Source organism: Microchirus variegatus (assembly GCF_963457635.1).
Source record: "Microchirus variegatus genome assembly, chromosome: 10".
NCBI classification, from domain to species: Eukaryota; Metazoa; Chordata; class Actinopteri; order Pleuronectiformes; family Soleidae; genus Microchirus; species Microchirus variegatus.
The window spans coordinates 20,376,212-20,396,676 of NC_139811.1; the positions used below are offsets into that span (position 1 = coordinate 20,376,212).

The 20,465-nt window shown below is 40.9% G+C and overlaps 1 protein-coding gene across 1 annotated transcript; it reads right to left on the reverse strand.

Annotated features, from left to right (window-relative positions):
- Nucleotides 1–725: 725 nt before the first annotated feature.
- LOC310932544 (integrin beta-3-like) lies at nucleotides 726–12,964 on the reverse strand (the record flags this gene model as incomplete). Its single annotated transcript, XM_083895870.1, has 15 exons — nucleotides 726–1,783; nucleotides 2,212–2,378; nucleotides 2,770–2,895; nucleotides 3,062–3,174; nucleotides 4,174–4,396; nucleotides 8,864–9,293; nucleotides 9,368–9,502; nucleotides 9,604–9,693; nucleotides 9,780–9,875; nucleotides 9,969–10,130; nucleotides 10,254–10,416; nucleotides 10,525–10,777; nucleotides 10,905–11,103; nucleotides 11,505–11,590; nucleotides 12,898–12,964. 15 exons carry the CDS (start codon nucleotides 12,962–12,964, stop codon nucleotides 1,718–1,720), a joined length of 2,376 nt encoding a protein of 791 aa, XP_083751996.1. The 3' UTR covers nucleotides 726–1,717.
- Between the last annotated feature and the right edge of the window lie 7,501 nt (nucleotides 12,965–20,465).

Here is a 20,465-nt window from a genome sequence, read left to right on the forward strand (position 1 = left end):
GAGCAATGCATGTTTACTGTGTTACAGATTACAGGGACCAAACATGTTTAGTTAGATCCAGGATGTGCTTCAATATTATTGGCAAATAGGCTCACAAGTTAAACAAAAACAACAGAATGTAGTCATATCTAATGTTCTCTAGTCAGACATGACAGTGACACCACAAGGCTGGTGTCAGCAGACTGTGGTCACAAAGTTATTCTGTGCACTTTTCAACAACCACAAATGAGAAACATTTTTCAAAACATACAGGAAAAGGACATGACATGTCTAAGCTTCCGGTAGGAAATATTCTGTGGCCTGATAAAGTAAATTTGTGGTACCAGGAAGGCGTTCTTGTCTTTGCACAGTGACATCCATTTTAGTACATTGCACCAACATCATGAACGTGTCTGGGGTGAATGCATAAACCGAAATAACCAGTAAATATGGGCAATAAAATCAGACATTTGAAGGCTTTGAATGTGAAATATGAATCTCAAATAACTTGTCTTTTTAGTGTTCTGTAATTCAGACCTCAATACAGGATAAAAAACCAACAGCTGTGGCATTTAAGAAGCCAAATGTCAAACATTGCACACAAAAATTGGCGAATTATGGTATAATTGATTTTTTAATTCCCATGTGAAGAACTAGAGATAAACCACAGGCTTCTTTTTGTGCAAAAACAAACAAACAAACAAACAAACCAAATCAAACAGTGAGATTTCACACCATGTCCTGAGAGAGACTCAGAGCCGTACAACCTAAAATATACTAGCTCACACTGTGGTGTTATCGCCCATATGCACATCTATATTACAAAAGAGCAAGTTCATCAAAAACTATCACATTATGGCCAAATCTGCTCATATACACAGGATACAGAATATGATATTTCAGTGTAACACAGTGCTGCTCAGTAGAAAAGTAAACAAACTCAACATTCAACAACAACAACGAACCAATGAAACCGCCGCACAAGCACAGTCACAGAAACATGTCATAGCGTCTACAAAGCTACAGTACCACAGTGTGCTTTTCAAAGACAACATAGATCACAATCATCAGTGTTAACCAGGTTAACCTCTACAGGAAAAGCAGAGTGTATGAACTCATCAACAAAACAGTTTTAGAAGAAGAGCAAAAAACAGATGGCATTATAAAATATGAGAAGCAGTAAAGCATGTGGTGCATTAAAGTTGTGTATTGCACATTTTATTTATGTGGCTAAACTTGGTTGAGATTAATCTGAAACGCAATTAGATGTAAATAATACACCAAAGCTTGGGGGGGAAACATTGGCAAACACCACAAAATATGCCTAAATTAATGTATTTATGTGTACTTCTCAAACGACATGTTTTCAGTGGTTTCTCACCAAACGACCACAATATGTGACAGAGGAAGCAGCAGCAGTTCTTGCCAGTGGAATCAGAGAGTGTAGGTGTCCGAGTGTCAGTCGTGAGAAAAAATCTTGTATGACACTTTGCACAAAAGGAAACCAAAGAGCGCATAACCACTGATGACTTATATTAATAGCTCTAGTTTTTTTTTTTTTTTTTTTTTTTTTTTACATTATGTTCAGTTATTTCCACCACACTGTTGACAGCAGTAGTTACTTCTAAGCTACAGTAGCGAGTCACACGACGGTGTTTGCACTCCACCATCCATTTTTGTGCAACTACATTCCATCTTTGTCACTGACCCCTGAGTTTTTCCTCACGTCGTTCACTCATCAGTTTCCTCGGTACGCTACATTGGTGAAGGTGGATGTGGCTCCTTTATACAAGGGGTTGTTAGCCTGGGAAAGGAAAACAGAGATGACACCATTTAATCTGTTTAGTCAAAGACATCATTGCTCTCCAAAACCCCTTTTTTCCCCCAATGGCTTGTGCTGCATGAGCACAGTTTTGCCATATTACTCGTTTTCAAATTTCTATTTCAAATTGCAGGAAGCGCAATATTTTTCAAAGTCAAAATGTGTCAAAATGTAATTTTAGATGAATTAATGTCCTGATCCATCCACATCTTACTCTACAGATTGAAGAGAACATCTTTGTTTCTCACAGATCTGCACTAGTATCACACAGAAATCCCTTTTAAACATGAAATTGAGAATAATTACGTATACGTTATACTGCAATCGCAATTAGATATTAATAAGCACTTTCCATCTGAAACGAAGCTGTTTTGTATGTTTACATTATTGCCCTTCAGAGGGTTTCTCACCGTGTCCCACTTGGCTTTGGATCTCTCCTCTTCGAACCTGGCAAACTCTCTGCGATCGTGGATGGTGATCAGTAACTTCCAGATGAGCAGAGCAGCAAGGCCCAGAAGAAGAATGGCTCCGGCCACCGCCAAAAGCACGATCAAGATGTTCGCACCGTCGGGGCACACTGAAGAGAAGAGAGGAGCAGAAAGAGTTAATTCAGAACCAGATTCTCTCCTATGCTGGTTTCCATGATGCAGAGGAGCACAATCATCAAGTTAAGCAAACACTACAGTCCAGTGACACACACTCTACTGCGCAACCATTCAGCACACTGATGCATTTGGGTCTCTGTGGTGTGGCAGAGTAGTTGTGGTTATCTGGCAGATGATGTGTTCTTTGGAGAATAGCATATTATTAGTTGCACACACTGTTCCCCCTGATGCGGTAGCCTGCCAAACTCCGGCTGAAATGACATTCAGGAACACACTTATCCTGACCTAATAATGTACCCAGAATATATAATGTGCAGTTCTCTGGCAGTTTAGATGTGCTCAGAAACTCTAACCCTACAGTACCTGGCTCTTTCACCACAAACAAAATGGATTTGCCGGTGTCGTCTTCGTGGTACTGGAAGTGTACCGTGCAGTCGTTTTCATCTTTGTACGAGCAGTTCACTGCATTTGTGGTGGATGTTTGGGAAACTGCAGGACAGATATGATAAGAAGAGGAAACATCGTTATAGAAATTGCTCAAAGACACAGTATGCTGTCACTGAAAACACATGATATTCATTATGTAGCAACTGCAGGAACATGACGTAAAAACCTCCAAATGACACTATAAGCTGTATAACGGCAGATTCCTCACCTAGATCACCACCCAGGTCTCCCACTACTTTGATTTCATCCTTGCAGATTCTGTTGCAGCTGTTGTCACTGGTGTACTGGCCCCGTTGGAAGTGCTGACACTCGACGCACTCCCTGCAAACAGAGTCCTTTTACTTTTACTTTTACACGGGACACAACACAGGTTATTATTATTATTTGTTGACAAAGTGTGGTTGATGATCATATGAAATACAGAACGTGAAGTTTGTTAACAGCAAGAGCTATTCAGGTGCACAAAACTACACCTGAATATGTTGTAAATATGTAGTGGAGTGGGGCCATACAGGTGTAGTGGTTAGTACTCTTGTCTTTGCTGCAAGAAGACACTGTTCCACTGATTGGAACAGGGGCCTTCCTGAGTTTGCAAGTTCTCCCCGTGTAATATGGGGATTAGGCAAATTGGACACTCTAAATTGACCGTAGGTGTGAGAGTGAGAGTTGAATGGTTGTGTGTCTCTATATGTGGCCCTGCGATGGACTAGCAAACTGTCCAGGGTGAACCCCGACTATCGCCCTATGTCAGCTGAGATTGGCACAGCACCCCCCCCCCCCCACCCTGCGTGACCCTCCTGGGGAGGATAAAGCAATAGAAAATGGATGGAGTAGTTTTTATATCATCCAGTCAGTTGTGTTCAGCCAGTAGGAGAAAAGAAACTGAATAATTAAGCTGTTATTTGATACCGCCATGATATAATGAACAATGAATAAATATATTTAGCTTCATATGGTTTAAACTAGAGATTGAATTTCCATATTACAGTATTTATTAATATGCATGTGTCTTAAATTAACAAGAGATCTAGTGCATTTGATCCCCAGTGGTTAAATCCTTCCTCTTTCGCACACTCCCTCGACCTTTGCTTTGGATCAAAATGTCAACATTGGATTTCATAAACCAATTCCATGGCAGATTGCATGGTATTTATCAAAGCACACTGCACACCTCCAGGAAAATAAGCCCCGTGGCATTTCCTCTCGTCCAGTGCCAAACTCAGCACCGAACACAATTTAGCTTCTCAAATATTGCAGTACTCTCAAGATGTCTGTTCACTCATCCCTCTCGCCAGTCAGAATACTTAGCAAGGAACTCACTCCTTAATAGTGCAAGAATCAGGACAGGTGGGGCATTTCTCACAGGTGGCTCCGTAGGCACCGGGCTGAGTGCACTGACAAATCCCACACTTGCAGTAACCACGGCCGCTGCACAGCAGGCCGATGCTGGACATGCAGGTGTCTGTACGTGTGGAGCAGTTACAGTTGTCTCCTTTCCAGCCGGAATCGCACTGGCAGAAGCCACAGCGACACTTCCCATGATCTGAAAGAATATTAAGATATTAAGAGGAGGAGGAGGAGGGCGTTAATCGCGCAATAATTCTTCAAAATGTTGAATTCCTTCAGCTCAGATATTTACAGTTCAAATTCTACATCCTGTTCATTCACATATGTGTTGTCGAAGTGTCCTTAACCACAGGGGTGAGGCTGGGCAAACACATACAAATTACACAATCAGAGAATGAATCAGTGTGTGTGTGGATTGTGTTCCGTCTGTGTTGTTGTTGCCTATAAACCTGAGCAAATTAAGAAACCATGGCCACATCTGTCGCTTATGCAACCATTTAATTACTGGGTAGGTGTTAAATGTTACTTAAGTGTAATTATCTCTTATTTGTTAGTTTTAAGATGAAAATTGTACCTTTATTGTTAGCCATTAACCTTTAAAAGATTATCTGGTTGATTAAAAAAAAAACAACAACAAAGCACTTGCCTGCCTTTGAAAATGGGTTAACATCTGATAACAGTGGCTGCAAACTGCAGTTTACACTTGGATAATGCAGAAGAATTGCAGTAAGAAATGCATATTGTTGTTATTTACATAAACATTCTCTATTAGACGGCATAAAAGTTAGATAGAAAGTATCTTTGTGTGATTAATAATTACTCACAGAGGGATATTACACACGCACGCGCGCACACACACATTTCTTAACCCGCCCATTGTTCTATACACTAATGTTTCCGTTTCTCAACACACACACACACACAAAAAAATCCTCAGACTCTGTTGACGTGTAGAAAGCACAAAAGCCAGCTCCGTGTAGGAAACAGAGTTACAGTGGTGGAATGGTTTGTTGACAGAATCTGGAGGCAAACTTTTCTTAAAGGGATTCAGAGAGCCGTGCCACATCAGCATATTAAACAACCCTAGAACCCCAGAGACTACAGTGGTCTTAGCAAGAGACTAAACAGGATTAAGAAGTGGATGACTAAGAGCAAAGTGAGTCAAAGCCAAGCTGATCAGACTACGGATGGTGTGTGTGTGTGTGGGGGGGGGGCACTCGTCATGAAATATCACCTAATTCCAGGGATCAAAACATATCATCCAGTGCTGTAAACTCTGAGTAAACAGTTCCCCTCACACAACTTGCCTCATTCGTGTCAAGTTCAGTTTGTCCTTTGAGTTACATTTACTGCACTGTCTGAATCACTGGTTAATGGTTAACGCTTAACACTCTCATGTGTAATGTTTTTAGTTGTTGAGCAATCTTTCCGACTCGGTCAAAACGAGCAGCTGAGACTTGTAGAAAAACGTCAAGAGACAAAGCTTTCGTAATACCCGTTGTTTTTTTTTTTTTACGACACAATAATCCTGCCCATTAATCACATTCCTGGACTTTAGACGGGGCTAACATGATAAAAGGAGAGAAACACAGATGAAGACAGGGAAGTAAAACATTACACAGCTGGAGGAGAGGAGGGAAGGGTGAAGACAGAGATATTTACTGGTGAAAGTCAAATTTTGGCCAATTGCCAGCAATGGAATGCAAACTTTCCTGTTCTCACTGTCCTTATTTTTTATGGGCCCTGGGGTAGCGCTTGCTTACTGCTGCTTCTTGGACCTGCACCACACCTACATCCTCTCAGCAGAAGATATAAACAGCCACAGGGAATATCACAAACATGGAGCTTCAAGTAGCTCCATGTTGAGCCAGTGCTGGAGGAAAATTGCTCTTTAAAGACAGCGTCAGAACTCAGCGGCAGAGACACAGTGACTTTGTGGTCCCAGGTCGGGCTCTGTAGACAGTCATACATCATCTATATCCTCGTGTGCAAGTGTCTGTGACCCAGCCCTGGGTTTAATCTCTCATAATACCTGTCTCTAAAAATAACAGCCTCCACACAAACGTAACATCTACCTGGACATTTTCAGCTTTCCATCTCACACACATTGCCCTCCATCGTCTATCCCTCTCTCTCTCTCGCTCGGTCACAGTGCAAAATGCAGACGTGTGTTTTCTGAGCATGTGATGAGTACACAATATGAATTATTCTGCATCTTACTGTTACTATTATTCATCTTGATAGCATCCTTTAAACCCTCCCTGCTTGTAAAGTCTTAAATCATTTCTTTGAATAGATATTCTTGTGTGAAACTATGGTTTCTTATCCAGTAGAAGCCAAAGATCTGTGCTTTATAAGATATAAAAAAATTGTTTCTCTCTGTCAAGGAGATGTGCAATACTACCCACAATCCTCAGGTGTTAAAGCGATGCCTCTGATAGGTGGAGCTGTCTGTTACTATGGAAATGTTTGCCACAACTGACGTGTAAATCTATGACTGAATCTAACAGCGTTTCATTATGAAACCACAGAACAGCAATTACTTCCATTTCTAATACTGCAGCACTATATTAAGAAGGTAAATTCAAGAAGTCCGTGGTTTATGTGTTGTTCCTTCACTCTTAGAGTCATTATGACCTTTTTGAGGTTTTCTGTTTTAGTACAAAATCAAAGGGTTTATTGTCATTATTCATCTTGTAGCTGGTTGGTCCTAAATATTATTATTAAAGGAGACATATTATACCCTATTTCTCCAAGTTAACCTAGTTCCCTGGTGTCCTAATGAACATGTCAGTGACATGCTTTGGTCAAAATACCTTAAGGATGAAGCACCACAGCAGTTCAATCACTCTGCCAAAACAGCCCTGTTCAGAACGCTCTGTTTTGAGTGTCTGTCTCTTTAAATGCAAATGAGACACAGGAAACTACGTCAGCGTCACTGAGGCTCCGGCAGCTAACAGCAGTTAGCAAGTGGAAAAGCCATCGTTTGCCGACTCTCGCCGGCACATTGTCGTCATATATAAAATGTATCCACTGGACACATAAAGCGTACTTTCGCTCTTCCGGACAATATTGCCCTCGCCTGCACTCTCGCGTTTTTTAGGGACAAAGCTCCGTGAGACACCAATTCCAGGAATTTATCAGTCTGACGTCAGATACCCTGCGGAAGTCAACATCGCATGTCTTATCTCCTGTACTCAGACTGAGGCAGACCACAAAAACATGAGTGAGTCATCTTCCCCTTTAAAATGCTTAGAAATAAATGTTAACAGTGTTGAAATCTTAACTCAGATATTTTGCAGCAGTGAAGGTCCACTTCAAATGATTGGTGATTGTTTGATGCAGGTCTTGCTGATTGAAAATAGAGCAAAATTGTGTGTAAAGAAGCAAGAGCATTTTTTTTTCCTATTCTGTTATTCCTACACCGCCCACCTTACAATCACAAGCCCAATCTGCTTTGACGTTAAATTACCCAGTAACACAGGCTATTAAACTTTTATCACCTTGAGTGAGTAACTGTACACTGAGCTGTGCAGACTTGTAATAGAGCACGGCTGCAAGAACACCAATCAAACAATAATTGGGTGTGTTCTAAGAGGCCCTGAGAGAGAGCTGATAATTTACAATGTTTGCTTTTATGTTCAGCAGTTCACTTACGCAATTATTTACATGTCTTTTGCAAGCAACCAAAGATGGGTCATAATCTTGGGGCTTTAGTTTAACAAGAAATTCATTTGTTAATTCATTTGTCAAGTTAAGTATGAGAAAACTATAAAAAAAAAAAAAAAACTGACTAAAGTTGCATTTACACACTGAGACTGACTGGAAACATCGGTGTGTTCCAGTAAGATTGGATGAGGTGTTCAGGAAAAGGAAAAGGAATAGCAGCTTCATCTTTCCTGATATCAGCTTTATAGCAATATAAATAAACTGCTTGAGCCCGAGGTTGATCAGTGTGACGCAAGTTTGTGTCCGTCTTGTTTTTAATCATTATCCATTATAATAAAAGCACACCTTTTGTGTCACGATATAAAGCAGTGTCTGCTTTGAATTTTCTTAGTAGACAATGATTACTCACCAGTGCATCAACAGTGCCTGTAGGGAGTATGTATTCCTGTAGTTGCGAGTCAGTTATGGCCAAATGAGGCTGTGTGTGAAGGTTGGATGTACAAAGAGGTGTACTCTTGTGTAGTGTTAATATACAAAGTGTATATTGGGTAAGACATGGATGTACATTGAGATATAAAGAGACACAGAAATAGTTATTTTAAGAAAAAGAAAATGATGTGTGCACTGAGAAAATGCAGTAGGTAGTAGTATGAAGAGAGCAGTAGGCTAGTCGCGACCTGTAGAACCACGTCCATTGTGGCCACATCCATGAATTTTTACAAACACAAACACATTTTTCAACACAGTGTTTGCAGATGCATTGTTTTAAAAGTAGCCGGGGGGCCCCTGCCTGACGGCGCCCCTGCCTGGTGTAGCGTGATAAATCAGCGAAAATCAAGGATGCACACCATCCGGCCATGCTCAACCCATATCCAAAATCTTAGGGCGATCTGACTAACGGTCAGCGAGATATGCCCGTCACAGACACACACACAGACACAACTTGCTTTATAGACAGATAACAGGTTGTTATGACAGAAGTTCATCTACTCACCGGAGCAAAGTGCCCCTTTAAAGCGCAAGCAGGTGTAGTCGTCACACTGGCAGTACTCTCCCCACACTTGGCCGAACTCATTTGCGCGGCACAAGCACTGTCCACACAAACAGTCGCCTCTCCCGCTGCAGACTGGACTGTCCGGGTTTGGGATGCAGTTGGCATTGTCAGATGGATTGTAGTCCTCCACTGAGCACTCACAATGAGGACCCAGATGACCACGGTGACACTGGCACACGCCGCACTCATACGTCCCGTTGCCGTTGCTACAGACTGGACTGTCAAATTCTGCTTTCGCCTCACATTCGCAGTTGCAGGCGAAGTCCGCCGTAATCACCAGGGCGTCTTTGAAGCCGCGGGGTTTGATGGTAAAAGTGCTGTTCTTGTCCTTAGGGCAGCCGCGCAGCTGAGCCTCAACACTGAATGACACCTGAAGAGTAGAAGTCTCTGTTTATTGTTGTGTTTATAAAAATGAAACGTGGAACATGATCAGCTGATACATACTGTGTCTCCAATGCTGAGGCCAGAACAGGACTGGAGTCCTGGAATGACCTCTCCATTGAGGCAAGTGGCATCGAAGGACAGATGCAACTCCTCCGGGAGTCCCAGGACTTCCAGCTCCACTTTAGAGCGAATTTTCTGCTCAAAATAAAGTCACCAATCAATGATACAAATGAAATAATTGACATAAACTTCATATTCACCCCATTCCATTTATCCCATATGCAGGACGTTCTTACCGCATAAGCCTCTTCAATGAGCTCAATAACATTCCCAGAGTCATCGGACAATTTTCCCACTGTTGTGCCAGGCATGAGGCGACTGTACTCCTGGAAAGAGAGGTGACAAGAAGAATTTTTTGTATTTTTCATGCCAAAAGCTAAAATAAATGACTCACCCAGTATAGTTTGTTTACCTTGTAGAGTGCCTCCACATGCGTGGTCACAGCAAATACTAAATTGATGTTGTTCTCAGACATTTTGTCAGTCATAAGTGCCAACGAGGGATAGTCCTAGAAGACACAGGATTGTAAACATAATGTCCAACAATACAAATGAAAATTACACACCACCATTACAGCAATGACTTAAGTTTCTGCCTTTACCAGCACATTTGTTTTGTTGTAAATATTGTCATCATCAAGGTGACACAGGCCATCGTTGGGCTGGACAATGCCTGCTATGCGTCCGTCCAATGCGATGTGAGTTTTGGCATCGGTGGTGTAAACGAGTAAGTGTGAGGCACCGGGGCGCCAGCCAATTTTATCCTAATAATGATGGACAATGAATGCGATAAAGTGAAGGAAAGACCACATCTGCATTTATGGAAAAACTATGAGAAATCTCTCAGCCTGTGTTTTTGTTTCTCAATACGACGACGATTGTTGTACCTTGCACACCACAGCCTGCATGACAGCATCAAATCCACCCTCTGGAGCATCTCTATTTCTGGACACCTGCTGTTTCTCCACCTCCTCATTGAATCGCGCTACCTTCTCTGTCAGTGTTAGCACATGCTTGAACCCAAACTGAGCCAGGCATGTTTTACTGAATCTGTATGTATTGAATAGGTGGGTGGGGATAAGAAAATCAACAGTGGTTAAAACCTGGACAAGTTTTCTCAGTGAAACTTTTTTTTTCTCCCTTGAAACCTGCACCTACTCATCGCAAGGGTTTTTCACAGCCACTGGAGGATAGGTGTACATATAAGGGGACACGGTCTTATCCACAAAAGCTCCAAAGCCCATGCGCAGATTGCTGGTGGTGCGGCCCATGGTCACGGCAAGCTTGTTGCCCAAAGTGCTAAGCTTTTCCAAATCGTCCTCCATCGAATATGAAAGATCCATAAGGTAGTAGAGGTCCACCGGGTAATCCTCCACCTGTTTCACCGACACCGTGAAATGCTTGGAATCACCTGAGAAGGTAAGAGTTGAGATGCGAGTGTGAAATAGATTCATTGCACTGCAGATTGTTGTTGTATGGTTGTTAGTGTCTGGTCCAACACTATTTTGTCACCGATGATGTGTGATGAAAGCATGTACCTGGTCTTAGTGCCATGTGAAGTTTCTGAGGCCGTATCTGGGTGACTTCACCAGTTCCCGAGGCCTTGCTACTGAGCGGTGTGTCCTTTTGAATCGCCAGGGTGCTGGAGGGAAACTCCAGAGAGCTTTTGGTGCATCCTCCATCCACCAGATTCTCCTCCAGGTCACATCGGGACGTGCTGGATCCCTTCCCAAAGTCCTTAAAAATCAAATCCAATCTGGTCAGTTCTCAAGGCAGTGATGAGTCAATAAAGTTCAGTTTAAAGTCCATTTAAAGCTATCAAGGAAAAAAGGGAAGTGGTTACTGTGGCTGCTGTAATTAACAGATAAATCAATGCCTAATTATTGCTGCATTGTGCTTAATAAAAGCCCTTTAGAACCTGTTTAGGCATCTTCTTCATAGCTCTGTAATAAATTTGTTGAGAGGCAACATTTTGTTATATGCACAGAGAAGAATCTGCATGAACAAAACACAGAGGATGACAACCAGAGGAATGCTGCTGAGAAATTAGGTTTCTGTTAGAACTTGCTGCGCTGATCGATGAACAGGAGAAGAGTGATTCCACACAGTGTGCGTCTCGGTGTGTCTGGTGTTTGTACCTTCTGAGAGCACCATGCACATGTAGGGTGAACAGCCAAGCACTGTTGACAAGTGGTAACTCCTCTTGATGTGCAGATGTTAGAACCTGGAAAAAAACCCACAAACGTTTAAACTTTTGCAGCTAAGACTATGCAGAAAATCTGGCACTGATAGCCAGCAAGGTAGTGCTATTTCGCTAACTCTGATTATCCCGATCACTGAGTTTTTCACTGTATGTTCACACAACTTCTTAATATCAATAAGTAAAGTTTACCCATTTAATTAATAATACTAATCTGGTAACATTTCATTTTAAACAGTAATGTTGTATTCATATGTGATTTAAAGCTGCAGTACACACAGTAACTTGGTTCTTTTTAGTTGTTGATTCTGTTATTCTGCCTTAGTCGTCATGAACAGATACATTCAGTCATTCATCTCCTACTGCTTAATCCTCCACATGAGGGTCGTAAATGCTACTTCACTCAGGTCTGATAGTTTTGCTTGACCAAGACTGGGTTTTTGAGCGGGGAGAGGTGACTGACCAAACTGACCATAAAATCCTCCTAATATGTCACAGAGACTCAGGAATAATGTTCATATAACAAACTGAACTCAACAACAACAGTTCAGCCAAAATATTTGCATAAAAAAATATTTTGCAGACTGCAAATCATGTTTATGTTTTGAAATCATGTTTTGGCATGTGGCGCCACCTACCGCCGTCTACTAATCATTGCAGTCAGTAGAGTCTCAGCTGCCGAGCAACCACGGGTTGCCAGTTACGTCAGAAAACGAAACCTAAAAGACCTCGGTGTTTTGAATTTGAATGTAGTAACCGTTTTTTGGCCACATTCTTACATATGGCACCTTTAAGGGTGTGGCTTGCAGAAGTTAATTTACTTAGATTACCAAATTAAACTCAAATGACCCGCCTTTAAACAGTAGCGTCAAATATTACTCATTTAATTCTCAGCTACGTGAGTTTTTGCAAACTTTTCCTTTGTTTCAGACTTAATAGAAGTTGTTTTATTTATATATCCACATGTATAACCCTAATTATTTAAAATTAAAGAACAAGATTAAAAAGAGGACATTTCCCTGTGTTGGATCCCCTGTCCCTTAAGGAAACACATCCCGACTCTTTTCACTCCCTTATAAGGTAAAAGGTGGCGAAAGCGGCAAAAGCGCAGCGCAATTAATAACCAACACTATTGGAGTCAACTCACAGGGAATTATTATTCGGTCATATTATTCATATCGATCATCTTCGATCATCAACACTGTTTACTTCCACAGCAGCGTCAAAGAGGGTCGTGAGGAAACACCCTCGGAAAGTCCACTCTTGACAGGCAGGTGAAAGTTTTGTGAGGAAAAATAATAAGACACTAAAAACTATAAACAGCATCTTACCCCAAACATGTGCTGCCGATGACAAGAAGAGAAACACCGTCAGTGCACGGAGTAACAAAGTTGCCATGGCCGAAGAATAACGGAGCAGACTCGTTCCCCCGTGGACTCGTTCACTTTGTAACTTGAAGGCTTTTCCTCATTCTTCTCTTGACTAAACGCGTGTTGGGTCATAGCTTTGCCTCTTTACATGAAACCTCAGTGTGTGTGTGTGCGTGTGTGTGTGTGTGTGTGTGCGTGTCCGGGAGCAGATACAGGCACAGACTCGTCTGCACTTCTTTATAAATGAGGGGCAGAAAGAAAAATCACCCCAAAGTTAACTTGAAAATCTCTCTTTAAAATTGGCATAAAAATAAATAAATAAGTAAATTAAAAAAAAAATCCGACAGCAATATTCATCTGACAGCAGCTGAAGATAAAAGAATGTTAAAAAAATAAATAAAAAATAAATAAATAAAAAAGTATTCTATCATCTAATTGCATAAACTCATGGTTCTCAAACTGTGGTGCGTGTACCACTAGTGGTTCACCAGCTTCCTCTGGTGCTATTTAATCAGAAGTAATGTTCCACTGTGCACAAACCATGGTAAGTGATGGGAGAGTGGAGCTGAGGAATTTTGACTGCATAGAAAATCACATAAATAAATAACAAAATAATTACAATAAATTAAATCAGTGGACTCAAACTCGCGACTTGCGGGCCATATGTGGCCCAATCCTTAATCCTTTTATGACCATCATGATTTATATTGACTTTATGGCTGTAGAATTGTCATAAATGTCCAATGAGTGAGTGAGTTTTTAATAACAAGGTTTTTCCATGTTATTTCATTCATTTCAGGAAAAAATAAATGAAAACATTTAAACTCATACATTTTTTTTACGTTGGTGTCAGATTATTTGTAACATAATGGTGATGAACACTGGTTTGAAGGGCCCCCTGGGAATTTTTGCTTAGGGCCCTAAACACTCTAGAATCGCCTGTGCTTAAAGCTCCATTTCTTCTACCACTTTATCCTCCACATGAGGGTCGCGAGAGGTGCTTTGCCAATCCCAGCTGACATAGGGTAAAAGGCGGGATACAGCCTGGACAGATCAGCAGTCAAAATATCATTTTAGATGAATTATTATCATTATAAATCTTATTCTACAGACTGAAGGGAGCATGTTTATTTCTACTCAGATATCACACAGTAATCATTTCAAATGTTTTTTGAATGAAAATGAGAATGGATGTGAAAATGACCATTCCCTCCGATGTCTCCAATCATCATTGCAATCGCAATTCTTGTCTAAATAATAACAATTAGATATTTATTCAAAATCGTTCAGTGCGACTACTTAACATCATGTCATAATGAAAACATGGCCCATGACCTCATCTTCTGAAGAAACACAGTGCATGTGGACGAGGCACAGCTAGAGTATATTATGAATATTCAGAATAACTGCCATTTTTATTATTGTAAGATTTGAAAATTGACTCGTGGTTGCAGGTTACACCATTTCACTGAATCAACACACATTTTTGTCATTCAGATGAGTTATCTGTATGTCTCAACAATTTAAGACATGGGTTTAATTAGTGTTGATTATCAGTTTAACATTTGAAACTGATTTGGAATATTAGTGTTTAATGTACAAATAAATATTATACATATATTATATTTGACTGTGTACTAGAAGTGCTGTTTTTGTCCCTTATATTTACTACTTCTTTTTTTAAATGTTGCACTTTTTTTCCCAGTTGTGTACAGCTTATCCGTTTCCCCTATTACTTGAAAAAAGAACAGTGCTAATTTATTAAACCATGGTGAGATTTATTATGCAAACTCATCCACATTGTGATCATAATAACTGGGGATGAGAAGCATTTTGTACACTTTACTAATACACTTCAGTTGATACCACAGAGCTTTCACCTCTCAAAATTGACTCTGTACCCTGCCCTCTAGTGGACTGAAAAGAGAACAACCTAGCAATAATTCTAAAAGTCAAACTGGTAAAGGCTGCCACTCAACTTGAACTCTGTGCTAAAAATAAACTAATCATCACAAAAACATATGGTAGAGAAAATGATGCTGTGGATTGAAAAAGAAGGACCCCTGGTGGAGAATAAGTAATATGTAAGGAATACGCAGCAGGACTCATCACAAGTGGGTAATTGTTTTGAGCATTCGGTCGCTTCCTAGAAGACTTTTTCTGTCACAAACTATTTCTGTGTTTGATGTGTTCTCTGGTAACAGACGAGCCAATTGCTCCCTGTCCTCTTCACTTAATGTATGAATCTGATAAGTGTCTGCCACTGGAAAAAAAAAAATCCTCGTCCCCATTTCAGCGAATGATGGAGCATGCGGGGGAATTCGAAGTTTAAGAGGAAGAAAATGAGGCAGAAAACATGGAGGGGTTGGGGGGTGGGGGTGGTGAAGACTGCTCCAAAGAAATGAAACTATGGGAAGTGTGTGCGTGTGTGTGTTTGTGGAGAAGGCATGGCTTCTTATCAATGCACTTGTCATATTATTGAATCTGTATCTCTTTGCCCTGCTCTTATTCTCCAGCTGGTTGCTAAGATACAGCCACCCCATGTCCAAGACCTGCGCCTAGAAGAAATGACAGATATAGAGATATAAGTAGAAAAGCTATAATAGTCAAATGTTCTGCTGGCATTAAACTCTTAGTGTGGGTGGATAGTGCAGGTAATACACTATGGGCAATAAAACCCCCTCTTCAGTACCGACTGATTTGGATCTATTGGTTCCAAAGACTTCTTCACTGACCACCCCCTCAAATAAATGTCATTTTGGGAATAGCGTATAGCGCCAGCCGTCCTGTATAAAAAGCTACAGACTGGGTCAGACGTCAGCCAATTAAGACTGAACATGTAGCAAGGAGAGGGGGAGGGCGGAGGATGTAAGGGAGATGGACGGGTCCTGACCCGTGTTACAGATCCATCCAGAGACCTTTAAGCGTTTCACTCCTGGTTGGAGAGAGCCAATATCAAAATGCGCTCCGACAAAATCAGTGTTTGGTTAACTACTGGCCTGTGTGACTGCTGAGAGGAAGGTTCATGTGAGCAGATATGAGTTTTTCCTCAGGTTAAAGGTCACCTGGCTTATGAAATGTGCCCCCGAGAGTCACCGACTTTAATGGACAATGTGGATTTGTGTTGTCTGACGTGCCTTCTGTCTCCAGCGCCTCTTGGCCACATGAGGTATGGAGAAATGAAGAGAGTGTATGAGGGCACATGTTTTTTTTTTTTATAAAAGTCGAGAGTTCACCCGCACAAGTCTGAAGTAGTAAAGACGGTTCGGAAGGTAAAAAGTTGCAAGAACAAAGAAACAAAACAGCCGAAATGATGCAAATCATGTGTTAGACCAGGGAAGAGGAGACGTTTCTTTATGGAAATGAGGTTAATGGGTAGAAGCCGAGTGCATTTAAACGTCTGCACTGCAGAGACGGAGCAAGGCTTTCTTCAGTTTGTAATCTGTGTCTCAAACAAACAGATTTTCAGCAGACATTCAGGCTGCAGGAGGTGCAGCCCACAGGGATTTCTAATATACCGTACACATCAAACTCGGGGAGGCTATTAACTCTTTAAAATAACTTTAATGACGGATGATTGTTTAGTGTGGGGTTGATGTGGAGCACCGCACTGCATCCCTGAAATCTATGTTCGTTTGAAGGAGGTAATGACTGCGTTTCCATTTGCGTGGAAAAAAGATCACAACACGGCCTTGATAAAGTAACACCTTCTCTCTGTGAGACTGGATTCATTAATATTTTAGTTATTGTTGTTGGTTATTTGCCTATCTGTTTGGTCTTCGCGAAAACAAACAACATAAAATTATTTGTATGCTGTGTCTTTCATGTGAAAATATGCTTGGTCAGGCAATACTATCAGACCTGACTGAGGGAGCGTTTATGTGTGCACAGCAGCAGAGCTGAATGAACAGGCTTTTTGTGAAGCTTTTTGTGGTTGCATCTGTTTTCAGTCTTACTCCAGCCTTGGACTTCACAATAGGATCAGTCAGTATTCATAGTTGTCTTGATATTTGGAAATGTTGTTTTGCTCCTGTATGAAATTAGTTTTGTCTCAAAATGTGTTCGCATAATGCCTAGACGTTCTCAAATTTGATTTTAGATTGTGATTCCTTTTGCAACATATAGAGTTAACATATGTTTGGACAAATACACACATTGTAATTTTGTACACAATCACAAGGAAGTGTTGGACTCTCAGCTTTAATTTGAGGGATTGACCAAATAAATGATAAGACTTTTTATTCACATTGTTGTCCATATTGATGGGACCCAAAAATAACAGGACAAACCCACATCATGATAAATAAAAGGCTTGTGTTAATACTTGGTTAAAGATTCTTTGATGCCAATGACGTCTGGAACCAATGGACACCAGTGAAAAGCCACCAAACCAAATTCAACACTTCACACACAATCAGCTGCAGACTTTTATCTGCTTGGTATGACAGGGAACAGCAGTGAGGTAATGAAACTGCGTTTTAGTCAACTGTACAATTATTTCCGAGCCCCTGAAAATGGACAATAACGTCGGGGAAGGGGAAATGTTTCTTTTTAAGAAAGAATGTTCCAAACAGTTGATTTGACCACACCTAATGTTTGTGCTATTTCTCTGATGGGTTTGTTTTTGATTGTTCAGCCTAATGATGGCTTTGCTTCACCGACAGTGACAGCTCCGTGGATCTCATATTGAGAGCAACAGATTCCAAATGCAAATGTCACTCCTGGAATCAACTCCAGACCTTTTACCTGTTTTATGAAGATGGCATAGCCCACACCTGTCCATGAAATTCAATTCATTTCAGTCAATTGTCCCATTACTTTTGGTCCCCTAAAAAGTGGGAGGCACATATACAAAGTGTTGTAATTCCTACACCGCTCCCTCGATGTGGATGTAAATACAATTAAAGCTTAAAGTGTGCAGTTAAAGCGCATCTTGTTCGCTTTAGTTCAAATCCATTGTAGTGGTGTATAGAGCCAAAAAGAACAGAATTGTGTCAATGTCCCAATATTTATGGACCTGACTGTGTGTGTATGTATATGTCTAAGAATGAATCACTTCCTGTGTGCAGCACGGGAATGTTGCTGGTTGATACTATAGAGCTAAACACCACCACACTGAGAAACTGTGTGGAGCTGATAGACTTAATCAGCATTGTGTGAACTCATTGACAGTTTTGAATGTAACAGACATTCAAAACGTCAAAAGTCACTTCTTCGTCGCGCGCCGGTGTGCACACACAAACTCACAGACATGGAAGTGACTTCCCTGCAGCATTTGTTTGTGCTTTGGTCGGTTGAGACCGAGCGTCTCTAAAAGAAACTGTTAATTGATAACGGGGAAGTTATGAGGGATGTGTGATCGCTCTGCGGGCTTAAAAGGATGAAGGCGACACTGATGGAGAGGTAAGGAGACAAGGGGAGATGGGTGGGGTCAAACACCACCTCTCTGTTGCTAGGGATGTCTTCACTTAGTTTGTGTTGCTAGGCTGCCAATTCCCTAATGTTAAGTGGAAACGTTTCCCCTCCTCTCCTCCATCCAGACACCTCACCCCCTCCCTCCCTCTCTCCCTCTACTTCTCCTCTAAACCAAAATAACTTCACCAACCATCTGTCATTGGGCTCACAGGTCTACTGTTGCTTAGGAACAAGTCCGACACGCACATGCATGTCCATATGCATCCTCACATGAATATATCTGCATACTGTATTCGGCAACAGTGACAATAACCCGCTCGTTAGAGAGAAATCTCTGCCAGTGACCGAGTTGCATCAATGAAATGTGTGGCATTCGCTAAACTGGAGAGCGTGACAACAGGGTTCATCGGCGCAGGGAGCTTTCAAACAAGAAAAAAAAACTTCTGTGGGGACATTTAACAGCGATGTGACACTTTAAAAACAGACATGTTTATTTGAAGATCGCTGACGTTTTCTTGTTTGTGTTCTTTCTTTAAAGGCTCACCAGCATCATTAGGTTTTAACTGTAGTGGGGGGATTTACATATTGACAGAAAGATGAAGTGTAAGTACTTTGCCATAATCACACAGCAGTGCACACAACAGTGTTGACTGCCAATTAACTAAATCCAAAGTCTAATGAGATTGTTTGATGTAATTGCACACACACACACACACACACACCCACACACACACACACACACACCCACAACACAAACACTCCTTGTTTTCCTGTTATCAACCCATTTCCGAAAGTGAACTACCTCCAGTCTTATGGTACGTGTTTGTGGATGGAGCTAATTATTGTTTGTGCACCTTCTTGTCACTCGGTGGCTGGAAGCTGCTTACCCAGAACTATGGAACATCCCCAAATTGAATTTCATGGCCTTTGTTTTTAGACAAACAGCAGATCAGCCTGACGAGGCCTGGGGAATACACACATACACATTAGGATTAAACAGACACCTGTTAGTATGTTTACATTTAATTACATCACATTAACAGTTTTGGATGATTTAGTACAGATGAAATCATTTGGTTTTTGGTTAATTTATCTGGGCAGATTTCCATCCGTCAACCGTCCTAATGCATAATGTGAAAAGTGTATTCAGTTGGTAATCGACTTTTATTTTTGAAATAATCCAGTAAGGACGTCAGTGGAGTTATTTTTAAAATGACACATATAATTCTGTCTACTTGGATGGCCTCAACAGAGGAAAGTAATCATTTCACTAAATGTTCCCAAACTTACAGCTATTCCATGCAGAGAGAATAAATACAGCATCAGTTTTTGATACCAAGAATCAATGTTGATTATAAACTTCCAATTTCAGTTTGCACAGCACCAGAATGACAAAATGATCATTTGAACAACAGTTTAATAAAAGCAATGTTCTGGGGGGTTGATTTTCAGTGCAGTGAAAACAGGGGGAGCCAATATTTCTGATAAATATTTGCCACGGCTCCAATCCTAGTTTATTATTTCACACCTCCATTCAAAAGTTATATATTGATTTATGTCCTGACTGTGACAGTTTCCCCAGCAACCTGCAAAAACCGGTCAACGTTGTAATTGTTTTCCGGTGAAGACAATAATCTGCCTCTCATATTGATTCTGAATAAACTGTTAAATGCTTTTCATGAGAAGCTTTTAAGAACAAGCTACTTTAGGTTTAATTCAAAATCAATACTGCTGAGGATATTATTGATGTACATAAATTGAGTGTGAAATGAGTTTTAGAAGCTAAGATGTCCATATTTATGAGTCAGTTGGTCTCATTCCTTCCTGACTACATTAAACTTGTTGAGGGATTTAAAATAAATAAATAAATAAACCCTTGAATAATTAATTACACGCCATTATTGAAGACAATAATAATAATAATCTATTGTACTGTACATCTGAGGAGCGCGTTATCTGCTGCCACCTAACTACCTCCTCCTCCTGGTGAGCAGTGGTGTGGTCCACGGGGATCTCATCATCACTTTAAAACGCACCAGAGACTTGGCACAAAAGAAGCTGCTCGCAGGCGAGCACGGGGACTGTCTCTTATTACATCAGGGGGTAAACACACT